Source organism: Netta rufina (assembly GCF_964035555.1).
Source record: "Netta rufina genome assembly, chromosome: 3".
Taxonomy (NCBI): domain Eukaryota; kingdom Metazoa; phylum Chordata; class Aves; order Anseriformes; family Anatidae; genus Netta; species Netta rufina.
Window position 1 is genome coordinate 34,101,726 of NC_140125.1, and position 25,991 is coordinate 34,127,716.

Sequence of the window (25,991 nt, forward strand, 5' to 3'; positions counted from 1 at the left end):
TCAGAGTATGGCACAGCATGGCACATAGCCTGGTCTTAGACCAACCTACCCAGCAATCCACCTTCCACAGAGTTATTTTTCTCGTTACAACATGACAAAGACAGCTCAAAACATTTAAGTGGGGCAGCTCAATTATAGTAAGATACCTGACGTTTACTTTTTAATGAAGGAAATGCTTTCCAGATGCGAAGTTGGGTAGTGTTACACTGATTAGTTCATAAGATGGTTCAAGAACTTGGTTGATTTTCACTATATATCATTGTTTACTTGTCTTCGAAGTCTGTTTTCTCTCTGTGTAGCTGCATAACTGAGAAAGATGAGTAAATGGCTCACCCAAGGTCATCCATGAAGTTACAGACAACAATTAAATTAAAACTGAAAAGCTCTCCTTTTTTCTCACTTTCTTCCATGCTCATCTGTTCTGCTTCTTCATGCTACTGCTCTGGTTGTCTAGCAAATAATGTGCAAGCAGAAAAGGGGAAAGCATTTCTATCCAATTCAGTATAGGCAATTCTGTGAAAAGCAGTGTTGTTATAATTAAATGTTTCACTTGGTAAGAGTTATATGGTTTCTTTTTTAGATTATTTTTAGGTAATTTTTAATTGAGAGGTTTTTTTTTACCAAAGCTTAGATACCAGCTTCAATTATGAAACATCTGGATTAATATTTAATAGCTGTTTAATTAGTAACAATAAATCTCTAGTGGTTGTATTTTTATGTACAGTGTGTGAACTGCATGGAAAATGTTCCTTGATAATATTTTTATTGTTAAGATAAGATTTGCTCCTTGCAAAAGTAGAGTTCTCATCAATGATTAAAAGTGTGTTCTTGAAAACCGTTTACTATGAAGTTAGGAGAAAAGAATATTTTTCTGTAAAGGTAAATCGATAGCAAAATGAGAAATCCTGTATTATCTGGTTTTGTAGGAGACAAAGGATAAATGTTGTGAGAATGCAGTCGTCTTAGTTTGTAGTTACGATCCTTTGTATTAGCCTTAAAAGGTTTATGTGATAAAAAGATTTGTAACATGGCAGAGATGATCAGATAGCTAATCGGATGAAGAAAAAGTCAGACTTCTGCTTATTTAATTTTCTGTTTTATCTGTGTGCTGAAATATTTACATTGGCAATGGATTCTTTTAAGCTTAGTCCAGATCATGATATCTTTATGCTCTTAAATGTGAAATGCAATTAGTGAATGGTTGGCTTTCTGGTCTGGTGAACGATTGGTACTAAGCACTACCACAGAATAGTCATCTAAGCTTGGGAGTAACCTACTGAGGAAGAGGTAAAGCAGCAGTATGCACTCAATTTTTCACATCATAGCAGAATTTCAGCCTTTTTTTTTATTTGAGGAAGGAACAAAAACTTACTTTTTGGTGCCTAATGTGATTATTGCAGTAATAAAGTGCTCAGTTCTCTCTGCTCTAGAAAACTACAATGAAATCTTAAGCATCTGTTGTTAATACACATTCCTTGACTCTTGTAATGGCAGAGAAGAGGAATTAAATTGTCCTTTGACCAAACAGTCCACAGGCGCAGCCTTCATATTTTAAAATGCTTTGAGCAGGCTGATTCTGAATTGCTCATTTTTCTTTGGAGAGCTCTTTCAAAGGCACTAAAAACACCTACCATGGAGTTATTTTCCTATCTTTCATCCCCTAATTTTCTTCTTTATGGGATTCCATTTTTGCTAGCAAAAGTTCCCCTTACAAATCTAAACAATATACTCCATTTTTTGCATTTGTGCACTTTAAGTATTTACAGACTTTTCCTACTAAAGTAGTTAACAAAAATTACAGTAAGAATGAAGTGTTAAAATTATTATATGTTGAAACTTTCAAAAACAAAATAAAACTTTTGAAGAAGTCACTTTTCATCAAGAAGATGACTTTCAACTTGGATCAATGAGTTTTCTGATTGGAAGAGAAGGAGCAAAAGACTCGCATAGCTGACTGATTCTTGAGAGATCATGTGAATGGGAAATAAAACAGTTCTCATAGAAGTAAGAAAAACAGTCATTTAAATACAGAGATGAACACAGCTTTCATTTTAGATAACCTAGCTATGATAGAAGAAAAACTAGTGTTATAATGTCAGATTCTAATTCTGTGGCAGGCTGTGTTGGATCTCTTGGTTCACATGGTTCAAATAGATCTTTTCAGATAGAAAATTTATACTGAGCTGAATTATGTATGTAACATTTTTGCAGCGGGGGACTGAGGTAAGAGTTCAGTCTGAACAACAGATGATCTGTCCAGCGTATTTATCGTTTCAAAAAGCCACAGAAAGCAGACTTATCTCTTATTTAAAAGAGAAACAATAATTTTATTGTTAGAGCGAGATAGCAACCCTGAGATAAAGAGCTTTTAAAACTTGGTAGCAGCCCATAACAGATTCTGGGAGACAAAGCTTGTGTCTTTTCCATAATGCTGTACATATTTTAATTATATTTTCTCAAATACCAAGATAAATGCATTTTTATAGATAAATGTATTTTTAAAGATAGATGCATTTTCAGGCATAGTAGAATGGAAATTGCTGTCTTCAGAAAACAGTAATTAGAGAAAAAGAAATTAGTCATTGCAAGAATACTTTTTAGGATATGTAAAATCCACAGATGATACACCAACAGGATTGAACATATGCTAATGATGTTGATACTGCATTGCCTTGAGGTAGGTGTGGATTTGATGTCCAAGACTGGTACTTGCTCTTGATACAGAATACACACACAAAATATAAAATTAGGATCTGGCTCCTTCTTGCTTTGATGTATATGTTTCCCTTGGTGCATTAAACCAAGTGCCACTATATTACAGTGATCACGAAGTATTGTGGTTTGTTTTTTACTTTTGTTTTTTGTGTGTGTGCTTTTTTCATTGTTTTCTTTTTTTAGAACAGATTGGAATTAGATTCTCTCTAGACTTAATCTTTGCTGTGTTAGATCAAGATACTGTTTCCTGTCTATCCCCACTTCTTAATTTTTAATTGATGATTATGAGGTGCTAAAGTGGTATTTGTTCAGATAAGTGATTAACTGAAGATAAATTGCCCAATTAACAAGTTGATTTCTCTCCGTTCTTTTACAGGCAGAAGAAATACTGAGACGAGAGCTAGAGAAGAAGGAAACACCAGGTTTATATTGTTTACTTGGTGATGTTCTTAAAGACCACCAGTACTATGACAAGGCCTGGGAGCTCTCTCGGCACCGCAGTGCCCGTGCACAGCGCTCTAAAGGCCTCCTCCATCTCCGCAACCGGGAATTCAGGGAATGCGTGGAGTGCTTTGAACGTTCAGTGCAGATCAACCCTATGCAGGTTGGAGAATTATACGAATATGGCTATGTTTTAGTTAGTGTCTTAAGTTTTGAAGGATTCTGTACTTTTTTAGAAGTTAATTCTGTGCAATAACTTCAAAATAGTTGTTTTGCATTCCATATAACTACTACTATACTTCTGCTTTAGAAAAACTTCAGAGGTCTCCAACTTCTCAGATCTTATATCTTGAAGCTGTTCAGTATTTACAAAATGTGTTTTCTTCCAGTGAATCTGTCTTGTTTTGATTCAAATGAACTCCAGATAACTTAAAAACACATTTTTGTTCATTTTGATGTCCATTCTAAATGCTTCACTTGTCTTCAGTTCCCTTATTGTCTCAGGAAATGCCAATGCCAACAAAATAAATACTGTGACTCCGATAGGAGCCTTACTGAAATCTAGAGGACTCACAGAGAATGAAAGGTTGTAGAAGTTGGCTTACAGGGTTCAAAACTAAGAAACATTCTGCTGAGATGCCATTTTATTTTCCATTCTATCAAAAGGAAGTTTAAAGTGAAAGATAATCCAAGAAAAACAGTCCAGACCATATAGGAAAGCGAACATTTCCTCCTCATGTTGCTCAGGAAGCTCTATTTAAGTTTCAGATGAATTGTTTCAAACAAACAGATTGAGTAAATGGATAGCGTGGATTGGCATATCTCTGTCTTCTGAAGTCTGTGTGTTTTGTCACTAGAGAGATGAATTGTTTCCTCTTCTGGGATGTTCTGTACACAAAGAGCAGAGGGGCAGGTGACTCTAAAGACTCTAAATTCTCTTGAATTCTCTTTAATACAGGGAACATGAGGAAAATTCATTAGTTGTTTCCAGAATTGTGAATAATTTGTAAGGTAAACAAGGACTCCCTATTACAAAGAAATTTTCTTTTCAGTGGTTATGAGAAACCTTTTTGGAAGAAGGCATTTAAGACTGCAGCAAATGAATCCTCCAGATATCTGATGGATAAAACCATTCTCTGTCAACCCTCCTTTAAGCCTATGTACTCTTTGGCCAATTGGTGAAATTTAGTGGAACTCTCTGATGTAGATCTCTGCAGTCTGAGCTGACCACCGCTGTAACTAGACTTTGGAGAATGAACAAAAGAATTAATCTCACAGCTGAAATATATCTGAAACCCATCTTCATTAATACTGCCGCTCACAGAATTACTTGTTTCAGTGTGTGCCTAATGGGTGACAGCTGCACTTCTCTTACACTTTCACTAAGAGCATCTTGCAAGGATAGGCTGAGACAATTCCAGTGGATTGTGGAAAGAGAAAGGAGGAGAGATCAAAGAGCCCATGCAGTGCGTTCTCTGACTGTGAAAGTCTATAAGAAACAGAGCTTACAGCCTGTTAAATTACAGATTTGTTAGTTCATATACTAAATAATGTATGGTTCTCTACACCCAGTCACTTCATGTTTGAATTTTCCAGAAACAGTGTTCATGGCACCCTTTTTGTGTCCACGCTCCTTTTCACAAAGTCTGCAAGAAAGGAAGAATCATCTTCTATGTTAATAAACGGTAACATATAACTAATAAACACAACTTCTCAGGCTAATATTCCTGGGTGTCAGGCAAAACAAATGATCTCTCTCAAATTTCGGAAAAGAGTCACATTTTAGAAATCAGATTGCTATTGACTACATCGGAAATTTAAAGCTATGGACAATGCAGTGAGCCTTATTCTCGACAAGTCTCCTTCTCATTCCTCCTGTAATAATAAAAGCAAGTTAAACAAGAGTTGAGCTGGTATCATTCCTTGGCGAAAATGATATCAAGTCTCTGCTTTCTTAAAGCTATAATGTGTTCTTCCAGTGTGACGCATTCAAAGGAAACAATTATAAAGCAGATTAACTATGCCAAAAACGAGTAATTAAAAAGGTACTCAAGATTTCACTCAGAGCTCTTAAAATTTTAATTACTAACTCTAAAGAGTAATTTTGCTCTGCAGGGTAAAGATAGTTTCTGAACTAACACTATTATCCTCCTAAGAGTATTATACTAAAGAATTCACTAGATTCTGAAACAAATATATGTGTATTTGCCATATGTGAATGCTAGAAATTGCTTTAAGACTACAGAAAGTTTCTTCATACATCTGAGTTTTTAGCTTACTTTTCTTTTCCAGGTATACTTTAAACTGGTTGTTTTGGAACCATATTCATGCTAATATAAGAGAATTGTTTAGACTTACTTAAAAGAAATTCATGATCATTTAAAGCTATTAAAGACTTGTCTGGAAATTCCTGATGGCAAGTTTTAACAGAGACTGAGCCCAAATTATCTTCCTTTGCTGGTCACTGTCTTCTGTCTTGAAAAGGAGAAAATGTTACAGTTCATTTTCATGTGTTTTTCCAATCAGTAGCAAGATTTGAACCTCTAGCCAACACTTTTTTTTTTTTTTTATTTAAAAAAAAAAAAAAAAAAAAAAGAACTTTAACCTAGTTCCACAAGTCTTGACAAAACTTTCTTTGAACTGTGGACGGAGTTTTCATTGCACTACCTTTCAGTCAGTCACTTTCCTCAGAGCAGTTATTACATCAGCCAGTGGATTCAGCAAATTTCATGCCCTTCCCAATAAAAAGGGAATTCTCACCATTCTTTCCACTCAGAAAAGCTATAAATCCATTCTTAAACTGTATCCTAAATATATTATTAAAAAGTTATTGTCCTTACATCATGGAAGAAATTCATGCACACTTTCCCTTAGATGCACCTATCTAAGGAACAATAAAATACCATTTCAGTGTGACAGTAGATCAAGCTGATGAACCTATGTTTTTATTTTTTAAACTGCTACCATATATTCTCAGTTAAGCTGGCAAATGAGTTCTTCTCTAGCTTTCTGATCAGTCTAGCAAATCCCATTAAAGTGTGTCCTGTTAATAATCTCCTTTCATTTAACTGTTACGATTGTCTGGTCTTTTTAGATGCTTTTATGAATGACAATATGACATTGTTCCAAGCCTTGAAATGTCTTCAAATTTTTCAAGTTTTCTGCAGACCTTTTACTCTTTTTGCTGCCTCTTTTATTTTTAATATAGCTTCGCTATTTTTAAGCAGCACTTAAAAATAGCATCTTCTATATTAAATATTCTGCCGTTGTTTTTGAAGGACTCTTGAATCAAGGTAGTTACAAAGCATCTTTTGTATGGTAGCCTTTTGAACCTGATCATTCATAATGATCAGAATCAAGATAAGTATTATTTTCTGACTAACTTCTTCATAAAATTTATCCTTGGAACTGCATTCATTGTTATTTACTGAATGTAAACTAAATTACTGGAGTAATTTAAATCCCCTGTATTTTCAGAGTTTTCTACTTTCACAGCTTTCTAATATTCCTCAGTATGTTACATTCTCCATTTTAGTCAAGTATCTGGAGATGCAGTCTTCATATTTTGTTTGTTTGTTTTTCCCAACTAAGGCCTGAAATTTTAATCTGCACCAGTCCTGTTGTTCATTTATGCAGTTAATTACTTATGATTGAGGCTGAAGTTTTCTTTAACATATGGCAGCATTTTTCTATCTGCATGACCCATTCCATTTGCTGTATATTTTGTGCCCCCATACCACAGCAACTTAGCTCCTTGTCCTAATTCCTACTCCAGAGACTTTCCATCTCACTGTTCATTTAGCATCTCTTCTGGAGACCTTTCCCAACCTTCTCCAGTATGGGCAATTCTCAGATATTTTTTTTTCCATTCACTTGAAACCTTCATGCATAGTTACTGCTAGGCAAAATATCTTGTTTCAAATTACCAAAATTAAAAAAAAAAAAAAAAAAAAAAAAAAAAAAAAAAAAGCTTTTGCTCGGTGCCTGCTCATACAGCTTTCTTCCACAGAGATCATTTCCCTTTCTCCTTATGTTGTGAGCTTTCTTGGAGAAAAGGGTTGACAAGCTTAAGGATTGATAGACCTTATGCTCAGCTTAAGCTGAGAGATGCAGCTGCTCATCATCATCCTCAGAAATGACTTGGAAATTAAAATAGTGGACGTTTTAGTCAATCAGATGCTGGAAGTACAAGGCCAGAAGGGAATCCGTGGCGTAATTATTTGTTTGAAGAAGAATAAATGCAATGACTTTTTTGTCGCTCTTGACAGAGATACAATTTAACTATATTCTTTGCTATAGTGTTGTAGCCAGCCTTCAGTTTCATATTTGATTCCTCCAGTCTCTTACCTCACTGTTCTTGTCCAGGTAGTTGTCAATCTAAAAAGCAGAGAAAGGTGAGTTAATAAGGTAGCTGCCATGTGGGAATGTTGGTGCTGGTCTTCTGGAAACTGGATGGATAAAAGTGACTCAAAAATAAAACTGGACTAAATTTATTTCCTATAAATTTTCCCCTCTGAGATTTGGGAAACAAATGGTTTTCTGTTCATATGCAGTTTCTTCTCAGAGTGATGAATTTAAGGATCATGAAAGGTGACAGGCTGACAATGCTGAAAAGTAGATGTTTCATGTTTGCACAGGCCGGGTATAATTAGCAGAACCACCTTAGCCTGTTAATACATCCACGTGATCAGTCATTCCAAATACACTCCCAAATGCAAAAAAAAAGATCTTTATTGCAAAGCTTATTGAGTTCTTTTCTTGATATATTGAAGACCGCCCACCTGGGTGCCAGATCTGACAGTGATGGATGCGATGTATTTACATGCTGGGATCTAAGCAAAGTTGTGAAGCGGATTAACTATAGACTGTATAGCAGGCAACTCAGATTAACCCAGCTGGATCAGATGTTCTTACTGATTCTAAGTTAGGGCTGAGAGGCTAAGAGTAATGACACAGATCTGGACAGAGCTGTATAAAATACCTGCTGTGGAGTTCACAACTAATCTATTGGGGTAAACAGCACCCTGCATGTGAGCCAACAACTTGATCAGAAACATCAGAAAAGTTTCTTGTAAAATGTAGGTTCCCTAAAATAGGTTTCTTAGTATTTGACCTAATTATAATGATACGCAGTGAATATGAATTTTTCACGAGTTAAAGCAAAATGTACAAACCTATAAGCAGTTGTCACTTTACTCTCTAAATGAAGACAGGCTGTTAAAGAGCACTTCATGTGTGGTTAAGTGGTCTCTGTAGAACACTCATTTATCCATATTTATTAAAACTTTAAAGTTTTCCTATATTCTACATACAGGTTATTATTTATTCTGATGCAATATAGCTGAAAATCAAGTAAAATGAATAAGAATTATGTGGTTTTGAGTATAAAGGTAAAACTTTTGTGTAGAAATGTGTATGTGTATCTGTAATCATCCATTTTTCTCTCCAGCTAGGTGTATGGTTTTCCTTGGGCTGTGCATACATTGCTTTGGAAGGCTATGAAGGTGCTGCCAAAGCATTTCAGCGCTGTGTGACATTGGAACCAGATGTATGTACATTTCAACAAGCAATTCAGATGGCTTATCTAAAAGCAACAAGGATGTTTTCATTATAAACAAGCAAAGCAATAATGAAAAACTTCTTTAAACTTTAGCCCTCTGAATAAATTAAACTTTTACATAAAGGATATATTTTTGTCATGAGGCATCATAAAAATACTTGCCCAAAACTTAACTTTGTCCAAATAGCTGTGTGTGAATGTCAAAATACACAGAAAATGACCAGAAAATTCCTTTATGCTTGCATACATTGCTAAAACAGAGGGAAAAGGGAAAGAGAAGAACACAAGGAGAGATAAAACACCAAAATAAAATACTTAGTCCTCTAAGTAATCAAATGCTTTTGTGTGGGGGGAAGCAAGTCAAATAAGTGATTGTATGACAGATAAATTTGTTACTGTCTAGTTTGTGAGCACAAGGGGAATGGACCTTTTTTAGCCATTTTTTTTCTGGATGCATGAGGCAAGCATGTACACAATACATGTACTGTACACAGAGCAGAGCTTTGCTGGTTTTACCAGAAAAATGATAAAGCACTGTGCAATCCTTTTTAGCTAAAGCCTTGGAACTGACCCTGGTAGTTTTGCAAGAGATACGTTAGGGGACATTCAGATGATCTTATTCCCCTACTAGAGAGGTGTAAGTTAGTAGCTTCCAAGTGGTGAGAAGTGATCAGCTGCTGGCAGCAGTGACCTCTCGATCCATTCCAGTTAGATCCAAGTGAAGGATGCCTCTTTACGGTTTAAACCAGAGGGAGGCAAGAGCTAACACAGTGTATTCCAAACAGAAGACTGTTAAAGACATATTTCCAAACGTTGCTATAATCAGTAATATATATTTATTTATATTTTCATGCAATATTTTCCATTTTAATGTAGCATTTTGACTGCCTTGTAGCACACATGATATATTAATGTGTGATAATATGCATGATTAGCAAAACTGGTACTTCACAGTAGTTTAATTTACATATTTTTATCAAGTAAATAATTTTTCTGGTGGTACTTTTGTTGTTGTAGAATGCTGAGGCCTGGAACAATTTATCAACTGCATATATCAGATTAAAACAGAAGTAAGTACTTCAAAAGGATTAGATGTTACTGCTTCCAAAACAAATAATTGGGATTTCCTTTTCTTTTTGACGTTGTTTTTGTCTTCATAATGTGCTTAACTCTATTTTCATAATTTCTGTCCCTTCAGTTCTCTCTCTTGGGTTGGATCGTTGATAACTTCATTTTGCCGTAAATGTGTTTTCATAATCTGTATAAAAGTAGCAGCTTCTAAGACTACACTTTTTTTGTTAAACTTATATATGGTGTAGTAAGTATAACCAGTGTAAAACATTCATATTAAATTTGGAAACTAATTTGATTATTTTAGACAGATATGTCCATTTCAAACAAACCATATATTCAAGTCTATGTCAATTCATACTACATTTATCTCAGGAGATTTAAGGGAAAACATGCAATTTATTTTTCAAGTTATGAAAGCAGATGGAGGCCTACACACATAAAAGCTCACTTGTTCTTTTCCTTCCAATTTAAGCATTAGTACAAGAAGCTTTGACCTAAATGGACTACATTTCTTATTTTGTATTTCAACTCAATGTAATAAAAATTACTTTAGACACACAATACCTGCAGGAACGTAATATTTAAGAAGAATTTTCAAATTGACTCATTCCCAAAGAATGAAATAATAAAATAAGATTAAAAAACAAAAAACAAAAAACTTCTGGTATCAGTTTATACAGTTATGCAGTCATGAGGAAAAACAAGAAAGAGAAAGAATAGTAAGTTTACATATAAGGAACATAAACGTATGATGGAAATGTGGGAACTAATATTGGAAATAAATTCAAGAGATGATTAGATATGTTAATGGAGGGAAGAGAAAGTGAAGGTTGAATGACTGCTTAAGGCTAAAAAGTATAGTAGAAGTCAAAAGCTTGTTTTACCTTTTCATTAGTTTCCTGCATCTTCAGCAGTGCCTTAAGAATGCACAATTTAATTATAAAATTGTACAGTGCTTCCTCTATTAATTTTTCTGTAGCCTTTTTGAAAATAAGGTGATTGCACATTCATTCCAAAATCACTTTCCTCAATGTGTTTTTTGTGTTAGACTGCTTCTGATAGATTGCTCTTCCTTTTGCATAGAGTTTTAGAGGATGTTAAGTGCTCAGCGTATTGGCTTATGCATGATTCATAAAAGTATCTTCAATCAAAATCATTTTCATTCATCAATTATGAGGCTGAAACACTACTGAACGATCAGTTTCACTTTATTGTGATTGTGAATCTGCTCTTGTGATTTAATGTGCTAAATGTAACATCAAAAACAGTAAAGAGGAGTAGCTTTTGACCTTTTTTTTCCATGTAAATCATGTTGGAGAGGAATATGTGTATAAGAAACCATAAGATAGTTTTATATGCTAATAGCTGAGTGTGTCCTCTATTTGCTCTGGAATAGATACTTGAAATATATTACTTCTCTAATCACTCATACATAAAGACTGTGTATGATTTTGTTTATTTCACTTTGAAAACAGAGTGTATTTGTTGTAGCTTGCTTCGGTATAACTTATTTGGGGGGAGAAAAGCAGTGGTGAATGCGTTCACTTATTTTTCAAGCCTATTAACAACAACAAAAAAAAAAGGAGAAAAAAAAAAAAAAGCATGGGGGAGAGAGGACTGAGAAAAAGGAAAAGAAAAATAAGATATTAAAGCTAATTGTTTTCTTTTGCTCCAGCCAGGCTTTTAAATCAGTCCCACCCAAGAGTTGCTCATTTGGTTAAGGCTTAGCAGTGTAATTCAACAGAGAAATAGAAAATGTGTAAGTTTTTTGAAGACACTATGCAAACAGCTTGTTGACACCCAAATGAAAGGCATTTTGTTGTGTTTTGGATTTGTTTGTTTTTTTAAGAGTCCACACACTTTATGTATTCTGAATTTCCTTAAGAAAAAAAAAAAGAAAGCGATGAAACTGGAATCTACTATTCAGTTCACCTGATAATTTTCTATGAGTTCTAGGAGGTCTTTGAAATTTAGATCTCATTTTTCTCAAAACAAGCAGGCTGTTCCTCTGTCCTTTGGGTGAGAGATTCCTGGTTTCCAAGACAGCATAGCGCACTGGTGCTGTGTACTGGCTCCTATTTGGATAGGAACTGGTTCAAGTGTTGCACTGGATAGAGATACTCCATCATATGATTACATAGGAGATTCATTTTGAGAACCTGGAGGACTTGTAGTGTAGCAAGAGCGATGATTTGAGGAATAGGATCTGCATCCCATCCCTTTGGTATCTTGTCACCATTTCTAAGATGAAAACAAGCAGTGTCATTCTGTACCTGCCATGACCTCAGTTGTGGAAAAATAAATTTTTCCAAAAACAAACCAAAAAAAGTTGCAAAGTTGAGATTTAAAGTTATTTTTAATGTGTTCTGCAATTGTAGTGTAAGGTTATTTTCTCATGGTTTCAGTTAAAAATTCAAGAATGAAAATATCAACATAGATGGCACAATTACAGTGAATTTTTGCGTTCTGCGTACATAACTTTGCCAAAATGTAGTTGAGAGCTAACATAGAGGTAACCTAGATAAGACAGAGCATACTGAGGAGTGAACTGATGGAAGGTAATTGGCAAGAGAAGACAAGGAAGTATCAGTATTATAAATTGTGAACTATTATTTTTACATTGCATTGTTTTTTAAACAGATTTTTTAAAATAGACTGCCTTTTAGTTGATAGAAGGACAATTGATTTTCGTACATTTGTATAGAATCTTATTTCTTTTTCTTCTTTTTTTATTATTATTTAGAATCAAAGCATTTCGAACCCTCCAGGAAGCACTCAAGTGCAACTATGAGCACTGGCAAATTTGGGAGAACTATCTTCTCACCAGTACAGATGTTGGAGAGTTTTCAGAAGCAATTAAAGCTTATCACCGGCTTATGGACTTAAGAGAAAAGTACAAGGATACACAGGTGGGGAGGTTTTCATTTTCATAGTAAGTCGTTCTATGTTTCTTCTTGTGAGGCTGAGAATACTGCTGATAATTGTATCAGTAATGATAGTGCGCATACCAATGAAGTTACGTAGGCAAGCCATTTAAATTTTTGATATCTGGACTGTAGGTCTTAAGTATCTAAAAAATGGACAAACAGGAAAACCTTTGCATCCAGATTGTTTCAGACAATGTAAAAGCACAAATGAACCTGGCAGTTTTCAGGTCTATTCTTAAATAAAAGGCAGTGCGAAACCCTATCTTTCCACATTGTTCCTGCATATGTCAGTATCAGGAATAATGTAAGTTAATTTAGCTTAAAGAAAGGCGAGCTTTTCCAGTGTGTTTGAAAACTCCACAGAAGAGCTTTTGAAGGTGAGATATTTTTCATAGATAGGAATTGATGAACGCATTATAGTCAGAACGATGGCTCTTAATAATCTGGAACAGAGATTGTGTTCTCTTCTCTCAGGTTATATTCAGTATTTGTAGGAGTCACAGATTTTAATTGTGAAAACAGAAAACAGTCATTGGACCTTCATATACAAAACACTTTTAGCCCAATCAGTGTTGCAGGATTCCTTTTGGGAGACTGAATGCATCAAGTAAGAGTGCGCGCTTGAAGATTTATAATCTGAAATGTCCTTGGTTTGTGTAATTACAGCAGATACATTGATATATATATATTTAATTTCAGCATAGTATCCAGTCATATTTGTAAATCACTGATTTCTTCCAATAACAGTAAGGCATTTATATCTTCCTCTGTGACTTCTGTTATGTCGTTGCTGTTTTTCTGCACCAGACTTCTGAGTTCAGAATGGAGCTTTGAGAAATTTTGCATTTAAGTTATTCTAGTAATGAAATGATGTTATCCTTGTGGCAAAGGTTCTGAGATCAGGATATAGTGAGGCTGGATGTAAGTATGTACAGATTCTGCAGGCAGAACTTAATAAGGAGAAACAGAAGGGCTCTTTATAAATGATCAACAATACAATAAAACATTACAGCAGGGGAAGTAGTTATCAAAAGTCCCTGTTTCCTAGTAGTCCCTTGTAGTATTTAAAGCATGCTCTCTTACCTCCCTTTTACTGGTTCTTAAAATTCTTTAGATTTCTATATTTGCTTTTATATTCATGAATTTACTGAGAAATACACCTTGACAACTTTTACTCATTGAATTATCTATACCTTCAGCTAGTAGATGAGTCATTGGAAAGAACCTGAGGGGAAAGTTTGCTCTAACTGTCTTCTTAGCCTCTGAAATATTAGTCTGAGGCTGTAAATGCAGCCAAGAAATTTCTGTAACTGCTAATGACACGGCTTTGCAACATACATGCTTGTGGAAACAAGAAATACTTTTTTACTTGGAAAGTTGCAGTTCTGTAAGTAACAAAATTATTTTGCAGGTGGAAAAACTGTTTAGCTATGCTTTCAGAAAGCAGATTTTCATCTTGTACTGTCAAAGAATATGAATTCAGAAGTATGGACAGTATAGTTGCTCTGCAACTCTGTGCTCTTGAGAATCTAACACATTTTCTCTTACCCTTCCCATCAAATGTCATCCTCACTTCAGTGGTTCATATTGACAGACCCATTCCTAATAAAAGGCTGCAAGGGAATGTTCCAAGGGGATTTTCAGGAGAGAGGGTTGGTACTTCTTGAAGTCCTCTTCCTTTTAAGTAGTTCACTAATGACAATTGTCTTTATTATAAAAGTTAAATTTGGGAGGAGTATAGGGAGTGCTCACAGACTACAGAGTTGTCATTTTGGATCTGGTATCTGAGGGTTCTTTTCTTGAGCACAGTCAAGCTTGATTTGCATTAGTTAAGCGTCTAAAAATAGTTTGAAGTGAATTTTTATATGAAAGGAACTGTTTGGAGAACAACTGTGGAGTGAGACTAACTGATCACAGCATTTAAGAACAGTTGTGTTCATTAGTACATGTATGTCTAAGGTTGTGTCCCCATGTGGTCTTTTATTTAGTTTTTGGTAAACAGTCATTCTCAGAAGAAAAGGAGGAAGAAGAATGCAGATGATGTGACATACTAACCACAAACAGTGGGCACAGTGGTCATGTGGGGCACAGTTCATTAAAAGTGGCAAACCAAAAACAAAACAAAACAAAAAAAGAACGCTACTGCTTGTGTAGGATCCTGGGCAGCAGAGCATTGCTTGAACAGTTCAGTGTATGTGGCAGCTTAACTCTCCCAGATATAAATTAAAATAGGCAAAATGGTCTAAAATGGAATGCTCCGTTAGCCTACTACTACTTCTTAATCATTAGCACAATTCACCTGCAATTCTAAATAGCTTTATTGAACAGTTGGGCACAGCCAAGTAGCGTTAATCATTCATTAGTATTTAATGGACCCTTTAATCTGGGCTTTCACACCGGTTTTACTTTAACTGCTGTAGTGCTAATGCTTACATGCTGAATGACAGAAAAATGAGAAATTACTATGATTAAAGTGAAAGCAAAGCATGACCTCTATGAGAATAAGAGTTATGTTTCAGTCGCTAAATCCTACTGACTGAGGAACCTTTTTACACGTGCAAATAAAAGATATGTCTATAAAACATTTTATAACTATGTGATACACATCTGGATGTTTAGGGTTTAGAGGAACAATTTTGTTACCATCAACTTGAGAAATTAAGTCATACGTATATGAACCCTCAGGACTGCTTTTAGTTCTTTTTCAAAACAGATCACAAAGTTTCTTCTTGCACCTTTTCTATGTTACGCATGCCAATGCTAAGCTAATGGAAATATCAGCATGTGCTTGTGTTTTTCAAGCAAATAATTAAGCAACACCCAATTGGTTTAATGCTGGGTTTTATTCCCTTAGTTTCCAAAACATGAATGCAATATGAATTTCAGAACTTTTGGACTATTAATAGTTGATCAGATTTTCTATCATCCTAGTCCAAAATCCTAGCCCTTTATAATCGAAAAGAAAAACAGGCTATTATTTTGTACGTGGTATATTCTTACAGTTTTGATGTTGGGGGTACATTTAGCTGATGTTCAGATATTTCTGCTGTTGAATCTGACAAAAAAAAATGGGGAGATGGAGGGTGTTTTCTTTTTCACTTTCTGTTAAACATTTATGTCATAACAAGATCAGACATTTTGATTTGATTGTTTGTTTGCAAAGGACTTATTTCTTTAAACTCAGTAATTATTCCTTAGAATGTATGTTACTTGAATCATTCTATATAAGAAAAGTTTTGGAAAGATGACATCATGAATCCAAAACCTTACATGTTTTTATTTGAAGTGTAATATCCTTTGATGTTGTGATAATTTTTATCTTACTTGCTGCCACTAAACTACATCTTGGTTTGCGAGGATGCCCCATCACCCTACTTCTGCTAGAGTAGCAGTATATTTTTTGTGGTTTGTGGTTGATCATCTTTGAAAATTCCTTATATTAATTGGTTGATATTAGTATTGTTATTAATTTGGTTTCATAGTAAATATGAATTTATGGACAAAAATGTTGAAGTTGCCAAATGAGTGTTTGTATACCCTTCACCTGTCTATCTTGAATGAAAATCCTAAAAGACTTACATTTATTTTTATTGTTAAGATTATTTCTTTGCTGATTTCTCTCATGTACTGCACAGAAAAGGTAGTTCTCATTAAGCCCTAACTTACCTGGGTTTAATTTTCTTGTAACTTGATCCACTGCCTTCATTGATTTACATTTGTTGCTTCCATTTTCATGAGACGGAACTGAGGTGCAGTGAAACTGTCTTCTAATTCTGTGTCTACTTCAAGACCCAGACTCATGCTTTGGTGTGTTGTTTTTTTGTTTTTTTTTTTTTTTTTATTTCTGGGATACTTGGTATTATGTAGCGTTTCATACATGCTGGCTCCCATCAAGTTCATGAGCAGCTGCAAGTGCTCAGCATTTCTGCAGGTCAGATCCCACATTCTCTAGTCAGTGACTCAGAAAGTAATGTCATTAAATGAGTACTTGTAAAAAGTTTGATTGAACTGACCTGACAAGTAATTCACTAGAAATACATAAAACACAGAATTTCCCAGGGTAGCCTTCAGTTGACTTCCAATTTTCCATCTCATCCAGTTTATAACTTTCAATTTCTGCAGGCAACTAAATAAAGGTCTTGTAAACAACAGTGTCTTCCATCACCTCAAATGCTCTGGTTCAGCCTGTTGACTAATATTTTTTATAGCCATATTACAAGGTAAAAAAATCTTTTGTGATGCTGCTGCAATTTCCTATGCTATCCTCTTGCACACTAGGCTGTCAGGATAACCCAACATTTCTGTCTTAACGCTTTCACCTCTTTATCTTCTCCAACCATAGAATCTTGTAGATGAAGTTTAAATTAGTTGAATTACTCCCCTAATAATGTATTTCTTCATATATATGAAGAATATACATATATACGTGTATGTAGGATTATTAATATAATCCTATATTTACTATATGGTTCTACATTTGTTTTTTACCGATCCATTAATAGAGATCAAATGCTGGAGATACCAAGATGCTCATTACATATACTGATGTTGATTTGAGTTGAAACAAAAACTTTCCTGCTGCTTTTTTTAAGGTGCTGGCTATTCTGGTCAGGGCGGTAGTGAATGGGATGGCTGATCGCACCGGAGAGGTAGCAAGTGGATTGAAGGGGAAATTGCAAGAGCTCCTGGGCCGAGTGACTTCACGAGTGACAAATGATGGGGAAATCTGGAGACTCTATGCCCAACTTTATGGAAATGGACAGAGTGATAGCAGTGAAGATACTGAAAAGGTAAATGTGATTTTTGTTTTTATCGATACACACTTAGTACAAACATTGTCCTCTAGCAAATGAAGTGGGATAGTAAGATGTGCTCTAGTTCCAAATGTTTTGCTTTAGTGTTTCTATAAGCTTATCTTCTGTTTCTTGTGTTTCTACACCACACATTTTTATTATCTAGCAGGACCATAATGTTTTACATTCATATTTTTTAAACAATCTCTTTTATCAGTATTTTATTTTAAAACATTATAACTCGATACGTGTTCATTGTCCTGGATTGATATTCTGAAGCTTTTCTTGGCAGCAATCTAATAGCTATATTATGTTTTTATTTTTAATTGGCATCTACAATTCTGAAGACAAGATATTGTACCTTCTCCAGGAAAAAAAAAAAAAGTAGATCATAATGGCATGATCCAGTGGCATCATAAGCCATCTAAATTCTTCTTTGACACCTCTGAAGAAAAACGCACATTGAAGTGGTCTGTTACTCAGAGTTCCCAGTGTAAAAGTACTTTGTCCTGGCTTACCTTAAAATGGACTTGATATTGCTATGTAATTCTTAACCTGTTAAGCTGTTGGCTCTTCTTTACCTGTCTCTCTTTTAACTATGATAACTTCTATCTCTTTTTTCCTGTCACTTCCTAGGTAATTGAGATGATTGCACTTTCCAAAAATAACATCTTTGCAGTGCTACAAGTGTTTACTTTGTTGTATGCTAGACTGTGCTTTGCATTTGGTGTTAAATTTCCAAAATTCAAATAGCCTTGCACACTCCAAAAATACTTACGGGTTATCAGATCTTCACTGAAGCTGAAAATACACAACGTCAGCACTCAATATGTGTTTCCTAATGGGGGTATGCCTTTGGCCAGGGCAAAAAAGTCAGTCTAGAGGGTTACTTGTCACTTGATATCCAGTATATTATGCAGATAGCTGCGCCTACAAATTGTGTGCTGTGGGGTTAAAGTTGTAATTATTTGGGCCTTGTTCAATGTCTTCTTATTCATGCTCTGCTCTGTGAAATGTCTTGTTTAGTCCTTGTCAGTGTCCATGATACTTCCTTTTTTTTTTTTTTTTTTTTTTTTTTTTTTTTTTTACAGCTGAATGACAAAAGGGATTTGGCCTATTTAGAATTCAGAAATACAGACACTGCAATATCCTGTAATATATCCTCAGATTCTTACTCAGACATGCAAACGAGCAGAGGCCCTGTCTATACTATAAATGTAATCATATCAGAATCTGGTTACATCACAGTATTTTTCACTAACCCAGTTAAAAAACATGGTTTCAATTTGTAGAGTAGACAGGAATTTAACTATGTTTCCTAATCAGACTCTTTATGGAACATGTGGTCTAGCTTGCCCTGTAAACTCTGATCATGTTTATAAATACTTAAGGTATGCCTACGTGCATGTCCACATATCATAGTGTGATGGTACTGCAGAGCAAAACTGTCTACAGCCATGGCATAAACTAATTTACAATACACTAGATAGTCACTGGTAGCTTTTCTGATATCACTGATACCATATTATAAAGCAAAAATGTGAAAAACTGAGTATTTATTTGGCACAAGTATCATCTTGTGTCAGATATTAAGTGAATATAGTTACCTTTAGAAAAATTCTAGATGTATTATTGCAGTTTTCAACCCACATTGATTGTTCAACAGGACAGTGAATTCTGGAAGGGTATTATTTACTATTTTGTGGCATCATAGGACACAGAAATGGAAAAGATCTGTCATAGGATCATGTACATCCTTACAAATGCAGAGTTTGACCTTTGTTCCATAATGCAATACCCTATTTAATACAGATTTAATTATATTTAGTTAGTGTTGTACCTAACACTTAACTAATACTGACAGAACAGATTTATAGAGGGGGTTTTGTGGTGTTATTTTTTCCTGTTTGCTTGTTTGTCTTTCTGTTCTGATATTACATCTGACACCGTGAATCAGTAGGGTCTACATGTACAGCTACAATTCAACACAGTGCTTTGTAAGTTGAATCAAAGTCAGATGGGGGTTACAACTTAGTGTAAAACCATTGCTTTTTTTACTTTAACCTAGTACATATTTCTTTTTAAACTTCTATGCACCTGACTTACCACCACATTGAACACTACATTATTTGCTGTGCTGAACCCAGTCCACCCCTTTCCCACCAAACAGTCTTTCCAACCTTCAAGTTGTCTGCTGATCCAGACCCAGGTCACTGAAAACCTTCTGTTCCTTAATCTCTCCCCAGCTCATAGCTGTTTCCTTTCAGGATTCCAGGATAAATCCATGATCCAGAAGTGCAAACAAACAACCCATCAGGCTTTGAATTCTTTCCCTTCCCTAACATACATCAGCAAAACTTGCTTCTCAGATACATGCAGATTAAAATCAGACTGCTGTAAACAAGCCTGTTGTTCCTTCTCTTGGAAGTTCTTGCCTCTGCTGTCCAGTGCTATCACCAACTGTGACCTAGGCTATTATGGAAAAAAAAAATAAAATTAATTTGCTCTGGTTTGACTTCAATACATCTTTACTGCTATTTGCAGCATGAATGGTTCAATTGCCATGTTGGAACTCCAATAGGAGAGAGAAAGATATGGGGTTTATCAGCCTAGAAGCTTATACACGTATTTCATCTGTCCATGCTCAGCAATCACAAGTCTTTCTTGTGCTCTTGTACATGTACTGCACTGAAATTTTTTTTTTCCTTTTATATAATACTTAAACTCTTTAAAAAGATGATTGAAGAGTTGTCATTGAACCAAGCCAGGCAACTTTTCACATGCATTTGTCTTTAGTATTTCTGATGCTATAGAAAGAAAACAAAACAAGAAAGCAAAAATTGATTCTTGCTTCTCAGTTTTTTTTCTTGTATTGATTTGTGTGCTTTGATTTAGCCAACTGAACTTTTATGAAGTGAGCTAAGGGATTTAATGAAATAAATTTTTGTATTATTCTGTGAATTTTGAATTTAGATTATTCTATGAATTATGCTTATCATTTTGGGCTGTGGTATGTCCTGACTTCTATTCATAACCTCCTTAAATACAAATATAACTAATTTCACTCATGAACTGTTTATTTCTTCTTCTGGGTAATGGAGTACTAATTCTCGTAATACATCACCAGATTTCCATTGTCCAATTTTGTTATAAACAAAAATTACAATAATGAGATGAGTTGGCAGATTTTATTCTTTCTTGTCCTTAAACCACAGGAAAACAAAAGCTTTCCTTTACTTTTCATGTGTCTTTCATGCTCTTTGTTATACGTGTTTTCTTAATGGCTTGCTCCTGCCATATTGGTTACAATTATTTTCTTCATTTTTCCTGTTCACAGTGAGAACCAGTGCAGTATGACAACTAATAGATGTCTGTAAAATATATACTCATCAAAAATACATATATAGAGAGAAAGCTTTGATGTTTTCAGTTATGCATTTAATAGTTACAAAATCGCTATTCCAAGTGTGAGTACAAGTATCTTCCGCTTTTTCATGTGCATTTAATTATGATGACTTGGCAAACATGGGTCACATCCATCAGTCTAGACAGATTTTTAAAAGATAAAAATTAGACACATGTTACTTTATATGCCTGTCATACTTGAGATACAATATCAGTGAAGAACATCTGTGTTACAGCTGGTGCTTACCGTTGTGGAGAAGGATACTACTCCAACTCAAAGAAAATCAAACACAGTAAAATGCATTTGTTTTCTGGATTGAGCATCAACTTCATAGCTACTTAAAACTAAATTAGTCTCCTACTTTGTTTTCATGCACAGTGATTTTTTTTTTTCTTTCCTTGCAGTCACTGCAGTGTCTTACAAAAGCACATAAATGTGAAATTCAATCAAGTGGCTGGGAGAACGATGTTTCTTCTTTTAAGGAAGTGGTGAAAGGAGCCATAGAGATTGCACATGGTATGTTCTACCTGAGAAGAGTTAATGTTATACGTGAAGAGTGTAGCAAATATTTATTAAGCAAAGTAATAAAATTAGCAAAGTAATAAAATTATACCTTATCCATTATATTTATTCCTACTTTTGGGAGCCTTCTAACACAGAACATGCCAGACTTGAAATGAAGTAGAGATTGTGTTAGGTGAGTCAACAAACATTATGAATGGTAAACACAATTGACTCCATGTTTACCAATGTATTTCATGGTCTAAGAATTTCATAATACAAGTGGAAATGCTTGAGTAGTTCATTCAGTCCTCAAATTGTCACATTTGATTGACAGTGCCATACCAACATCTCCAGGGTGGTTGTGTGTATACTTCATAGGTGGGAGATGGACAGAAGTTAAACTCAGGAGAACTATTCACACTGTGCTGTAATATTCATGTTTAAGAAGGATTCCTTTAGTCATAGAGTTTTCTTTGAGTTTCTTTTTTAGGATATTGCATTCAAACACTATGTATGGAAAGTGTCAACGTATTTTTAATTAAATGCTGTTTTAAAGTTTATTGATATAGAGATAATTAATTTTTTTTTTTGTGGTCCTTCTCTTTTCTGTTTGGATTCTAGTTGCTATAAAATGCAGCAAGCACAAATCTAATTATCAGGAAGCTTTACAGATACTTTCTTCAGCTCGGCTCAACTTACGTGGCTTGTCATCCAAAGCAAAGGTAGGAACGTTTGAACAAAATACCTTTCTTCTGTTTCCAGAATCCATTTTTCTGTTTTAAGTAATTTGTAGATAAAAATAATATCTTTCTGTTCCAGTGTATCATCAAAAAAGATGTTCACCTCTACATTGTTAAGGATTCCAGTTGTACATACTTCTATTTCCTTTCTTCCTACTAGGATTTGACTGCTACTGTAAAATTTCGATGTTATCTTTCAGACTAAGTTAGTACTTAGTGTTGGGCAAGCAGACTGAATTGTTTGGAAGAAATCAGTCATTTCAAGACCTGTTCCTTAATGTTGTGTAGTCATGGGTAGCACAGGGCAGTCTGAGAAGAAAGTGCATATAAACCTCTAGAAGAGACAAAAGTGTGTAAGGACTATTTTACATTATGTGAAAGTGTTTTAGAAACATTTATTGAGGGATAAAACAAATTTAATAAGGTTTTCATGAATGCTCTACCAATTCAAGTAGTAATTATTTGGAAAATATTATATTTGAATCATGTTTGGGTTTTGGAGTTCCAGTTTCTGCCTCTGTAGCCAATCACCCAAAGAGCCAAGTCTATTTCTGCGCCATTATTATCCTAATTTTATCCACTATCTCATGTGAGACACAGCCACAGCTTGAGACACAATTGTTTATTCCACATCAGTCAGTTCTCAATTACATTTTTGTTCAAAATGCACTTAATGTCCTAAAGAAGTATTCTTCCTGGCTGTGTGTGAGGTTTAGTAAATGTGAATCACAGAGCACGAGTTTTATAACGTGCTTGTGTTACAAAGTGTTGATCCATCATCAGTGTGTTAAACTTGGCTCGTTCTCTTAAGTCCTATAATTTTAAGGATAAGAGTCTTGGAAAGCTGTATTAGCAGACACAAGCCAGCTTTATAACTAACTGTGCTTTTAGATGCTAGCATATGTAAGTCTTAGGAATGTGGACCAAAACAAAGGCCATAATTTGTATGTTGTGTTGTGATTCTAAAAATGGTTTAAAAAAAAAAAAAAAAGCCTGTAGACTGTAGAGAAATCAAGAATATTTGACATAAATGGTATAAACAGAAGTACAGGTGGTTTATATTATACTAGATCTTGCAGTCTCTCGAAGATTCAGAATAGTTCAGTGTAGTAAGTTGTATTTTTAATTTCTGAAGGTGCTAATTAAATTAATATCTATACTGTTGCCAGATGATGGTTTCTCTAAGCTTTATGGCATTTCTGTGAAAACTGACATGGTAGAGATAAAGCTGTTGGTGTGACCTAATTTTTTTCACATACTTTTCAAGAATCCATCTTATTTTTAATTTGAAGTCAAATTGATTGTCCAAAGTATGTTGATTGTGGTTTAAAAACCTCAGTCATCTTCTGGAAGATGCTATGCACAAACAGTTCAACGCTGTTTGTGTCCAAACTCAACGGCAGCATCTTCTTGCTTCCTCACAAATAAATACTAGTGTGCAATTATGTGTTTTTTCTTTTAATACAGAAAAATACTTTTTGTGGTGTAAGAGCAGACTTGGTAGTTAAGGTGTTAGAATGAATAAAGAAGCAGTGAAAATAACCTTTCACAGATAAAAGTTAAAAATTTCACAGTCAGGACATGCAATTGGACTAAATCAGTAGGTCTTGTACAAGTGACACAAGGTCACTTCTCAGACTTCTCACCTTTACTTGGTTCTCCATCTCTGAGAATCCAGTCCATGCATTGTGCCACACATGATGTGGCCAGACTCTGCAAAAAAGTTGCCCTGAGAAAATGTGCTATTAATGGGCTCCTTTCTGTACAGAGCCTTCTGGGCAGTCACATGCTCTGTCAAATAGCATAGTGGTCTCCCTTCTGCTCCTTGGCCCCATGCATCATTCAGATTTGACAGGTGGGGTCTACAAACAGGAGAGAGGTCATGGAGCTGTATCGTAAATGCATGAAATGTGGGTACTGTCGTGGGGAAATGTGAGGCACAAACCCAAAGAGCGATGGTGCATGAAACTTCCCCAGGCTGCATCTAGTTGAATAGAGCTCTTTAACTGTGTGGGGAAAAAAATGAATAAATAATTACATCATCCTGATTTATTGAGCTGTCTTAGCCAGAAAGAACCAAACTTTTGTCACATCTTCAGTGTGAGGTTTTGGGGCTGAAAGTCAGAAAAGCCTCTGTGCTTGCAGCAGGAACATGTTCATATTTTCTTGGAAGATGTTGCTTTGTTCAGTGACAAGACTGTTCTGAAGTACATTGAAAACCTTGGTTCAGGCCATTTAAGTACATTTCAGTTTATTTACGTATCTGTGTTGTCCCATTATATTTTGATGATAAAGTGATGACATGTACTGCAGAACTTTTGTTTTCTGTGTTTGTTTTGTCTCTAAACATCAATTTTTTGTTGTATCAGATGAAATATGAATCACTCTCCCTTTACATAATAAAGGGAAAACGTGTTTGGGTGTCCTCCCACCATGTTTATGTGGAGTGGTACCTCACATAGCCTCCATATTAAGTCAAATGACAGCTCCTGGCCTTGCAATAGCAACATGTTCTGGCCCAGCTCCAGTCAGACCTTATGTATCTCAAGACTAGTCATTTAGCATTCCTCCCTCGTGGTTTCCCTGTAAATATATGAAATTTATGATTGCTCATGAGTTAGCCGCTTTGTGTTTTTGTTAATGTCTTATGGTCTTTAAGAGCAAACTATTTTTGGTACTTGCTAGTGCTTTTTTTTCCTCTTGTATGAATTAATTATGCACAGACACGTCTCAGCCCATGCACGTCTTCATACCAAATGTTAAAACATACATTATTTGGGGTTTTGGAGGAAATTGCAACAGAGTATGACACTGAGAAAATGGTCACTAAAATTCCCAGCTACTACTTTATAAGCAGGTGGGTTAGTAAACTGCAGTTGGCAATCTGAGGTACCCTTCAAATTTGAGTTTCATGGTAAAACTCAGAAGTCCATGGCTTTTGACCCAATGAGGACTCATTATAGGTAGTCAGGTCAGAGCAGAAACCCAATGTCCCCTGGGGGATTTTGGCCCATTTGACAAAATACCAGGTAGGTGGCACAGGCAGCAGGTCTACACAAGTGTGTGTGTATGTATGTATGTGTCTTCTATTTGTTTGTCACAAAATGGACTTTACAGGGAGAGGGATACCACTGTGGGTGCTAAAAATATAGGAGGCAGGAAAATGGTGAGGAGGCTCCCGAACCCTGTCTCTTTGCTGAAACAGAGAAACTCAAAGTGTAGATTAAAACCATGTTTCTATTTGTCCCGCAGCAGCTTTTTGTAGATGTAACAAGCCAGGAGGTTCGCAGTGAGATAGCTGATGAAGTGACAACTATGGACAATTTGATTGCTGAACTTCAGGAGCTGAGCAACCGGCTGAGGGACCAGTGCTGAAATACAGACCAGATTTGGTGACTGGAAGACAAGGATGACATGTTTGTTTTGCCACAGCACTTGCTGATGACATGGTAACATTTCTAATGCAATAACAGCTGCAATAAACATTTTTCTGTACAATGCTGTTCTTGTGGTCAGCTTTCTTCAGATAATAGACTGCTTTTTAAGATTATCTGCTCTTGCTGTCATACAAAGCTGTGTGTCTGCTTCCTCAGGCCCAGAGTTTCTGAAAGGGGGCTGGTTGTGTTTATAGGGCAATTTTTGAGGATTAGTTCTGCCTGAGTGCATTACATGGGCGGCGCCAGGAGAGGCGCAGAAGATGGCGGATGACTCAGCGGCGGCAGGAGCTGAGGCTCCCTCTCACCTGTCACACCCTCATCAGCGAGGCACACAGCCAATCAGAGGGCATGCCTCCCTGCTACTGGCCAATCAGAAGAGCTGTGAGGCTTAGCC

At 35.4% G+C, this 25,991-nt stretch overlaps 1 protein-coding gene across 2 annotated transcripts in view; it reads left to right on the plus strand.

Annotated features, from left to right (window-relative positions):
- The window catches only part of TTC27 (tetratricopeptide repeat domain 27), a 111,333-nt gene extending 85,675 nt beyond the window's left edge, over positions 1-25,658 (plus strand). Inside the window, exons 13-20 of one of the 2 annotated variants that reach the window (XM_084284974.1) lie at positions 3,092-3,319; positions 8,606-8,704; positions 9,734-9,786; positions 12,534-12,699; positions 17,310-17,507; positions 21,321-21,432; positions 22,042-22,142; positions 25,413-25,658. In XM_084284974.1, the coding sequence (XP_084141100.1) occupies positions 3,092-3,319; positions 8,606-8,704; positions 9,734-9,786; positions 12,534-12,699; positions 17,310-17,507; positions 21,321-21,432; positions 22,042-22,142; positions 25,413-25,535 (1,080 nt within the window). In that variant the 3' untranslated portion in view covers positions 25,536-25,658. The remainder of the gene's footprint in view (positions 1-3,091; positions 3,320-8,605; positions 8,705-9,733; positions 9,787-12,533; positions 12,700-17,309; positions 17,508-21,320; positions 21,433-22,041; positions 22,143-25,412) is intronic. The other variant, XM_084284975.1, reaches the window with a different exon arrangement.
- Positions 25,659-25,991: the final 333 nt, after the last annotated feature.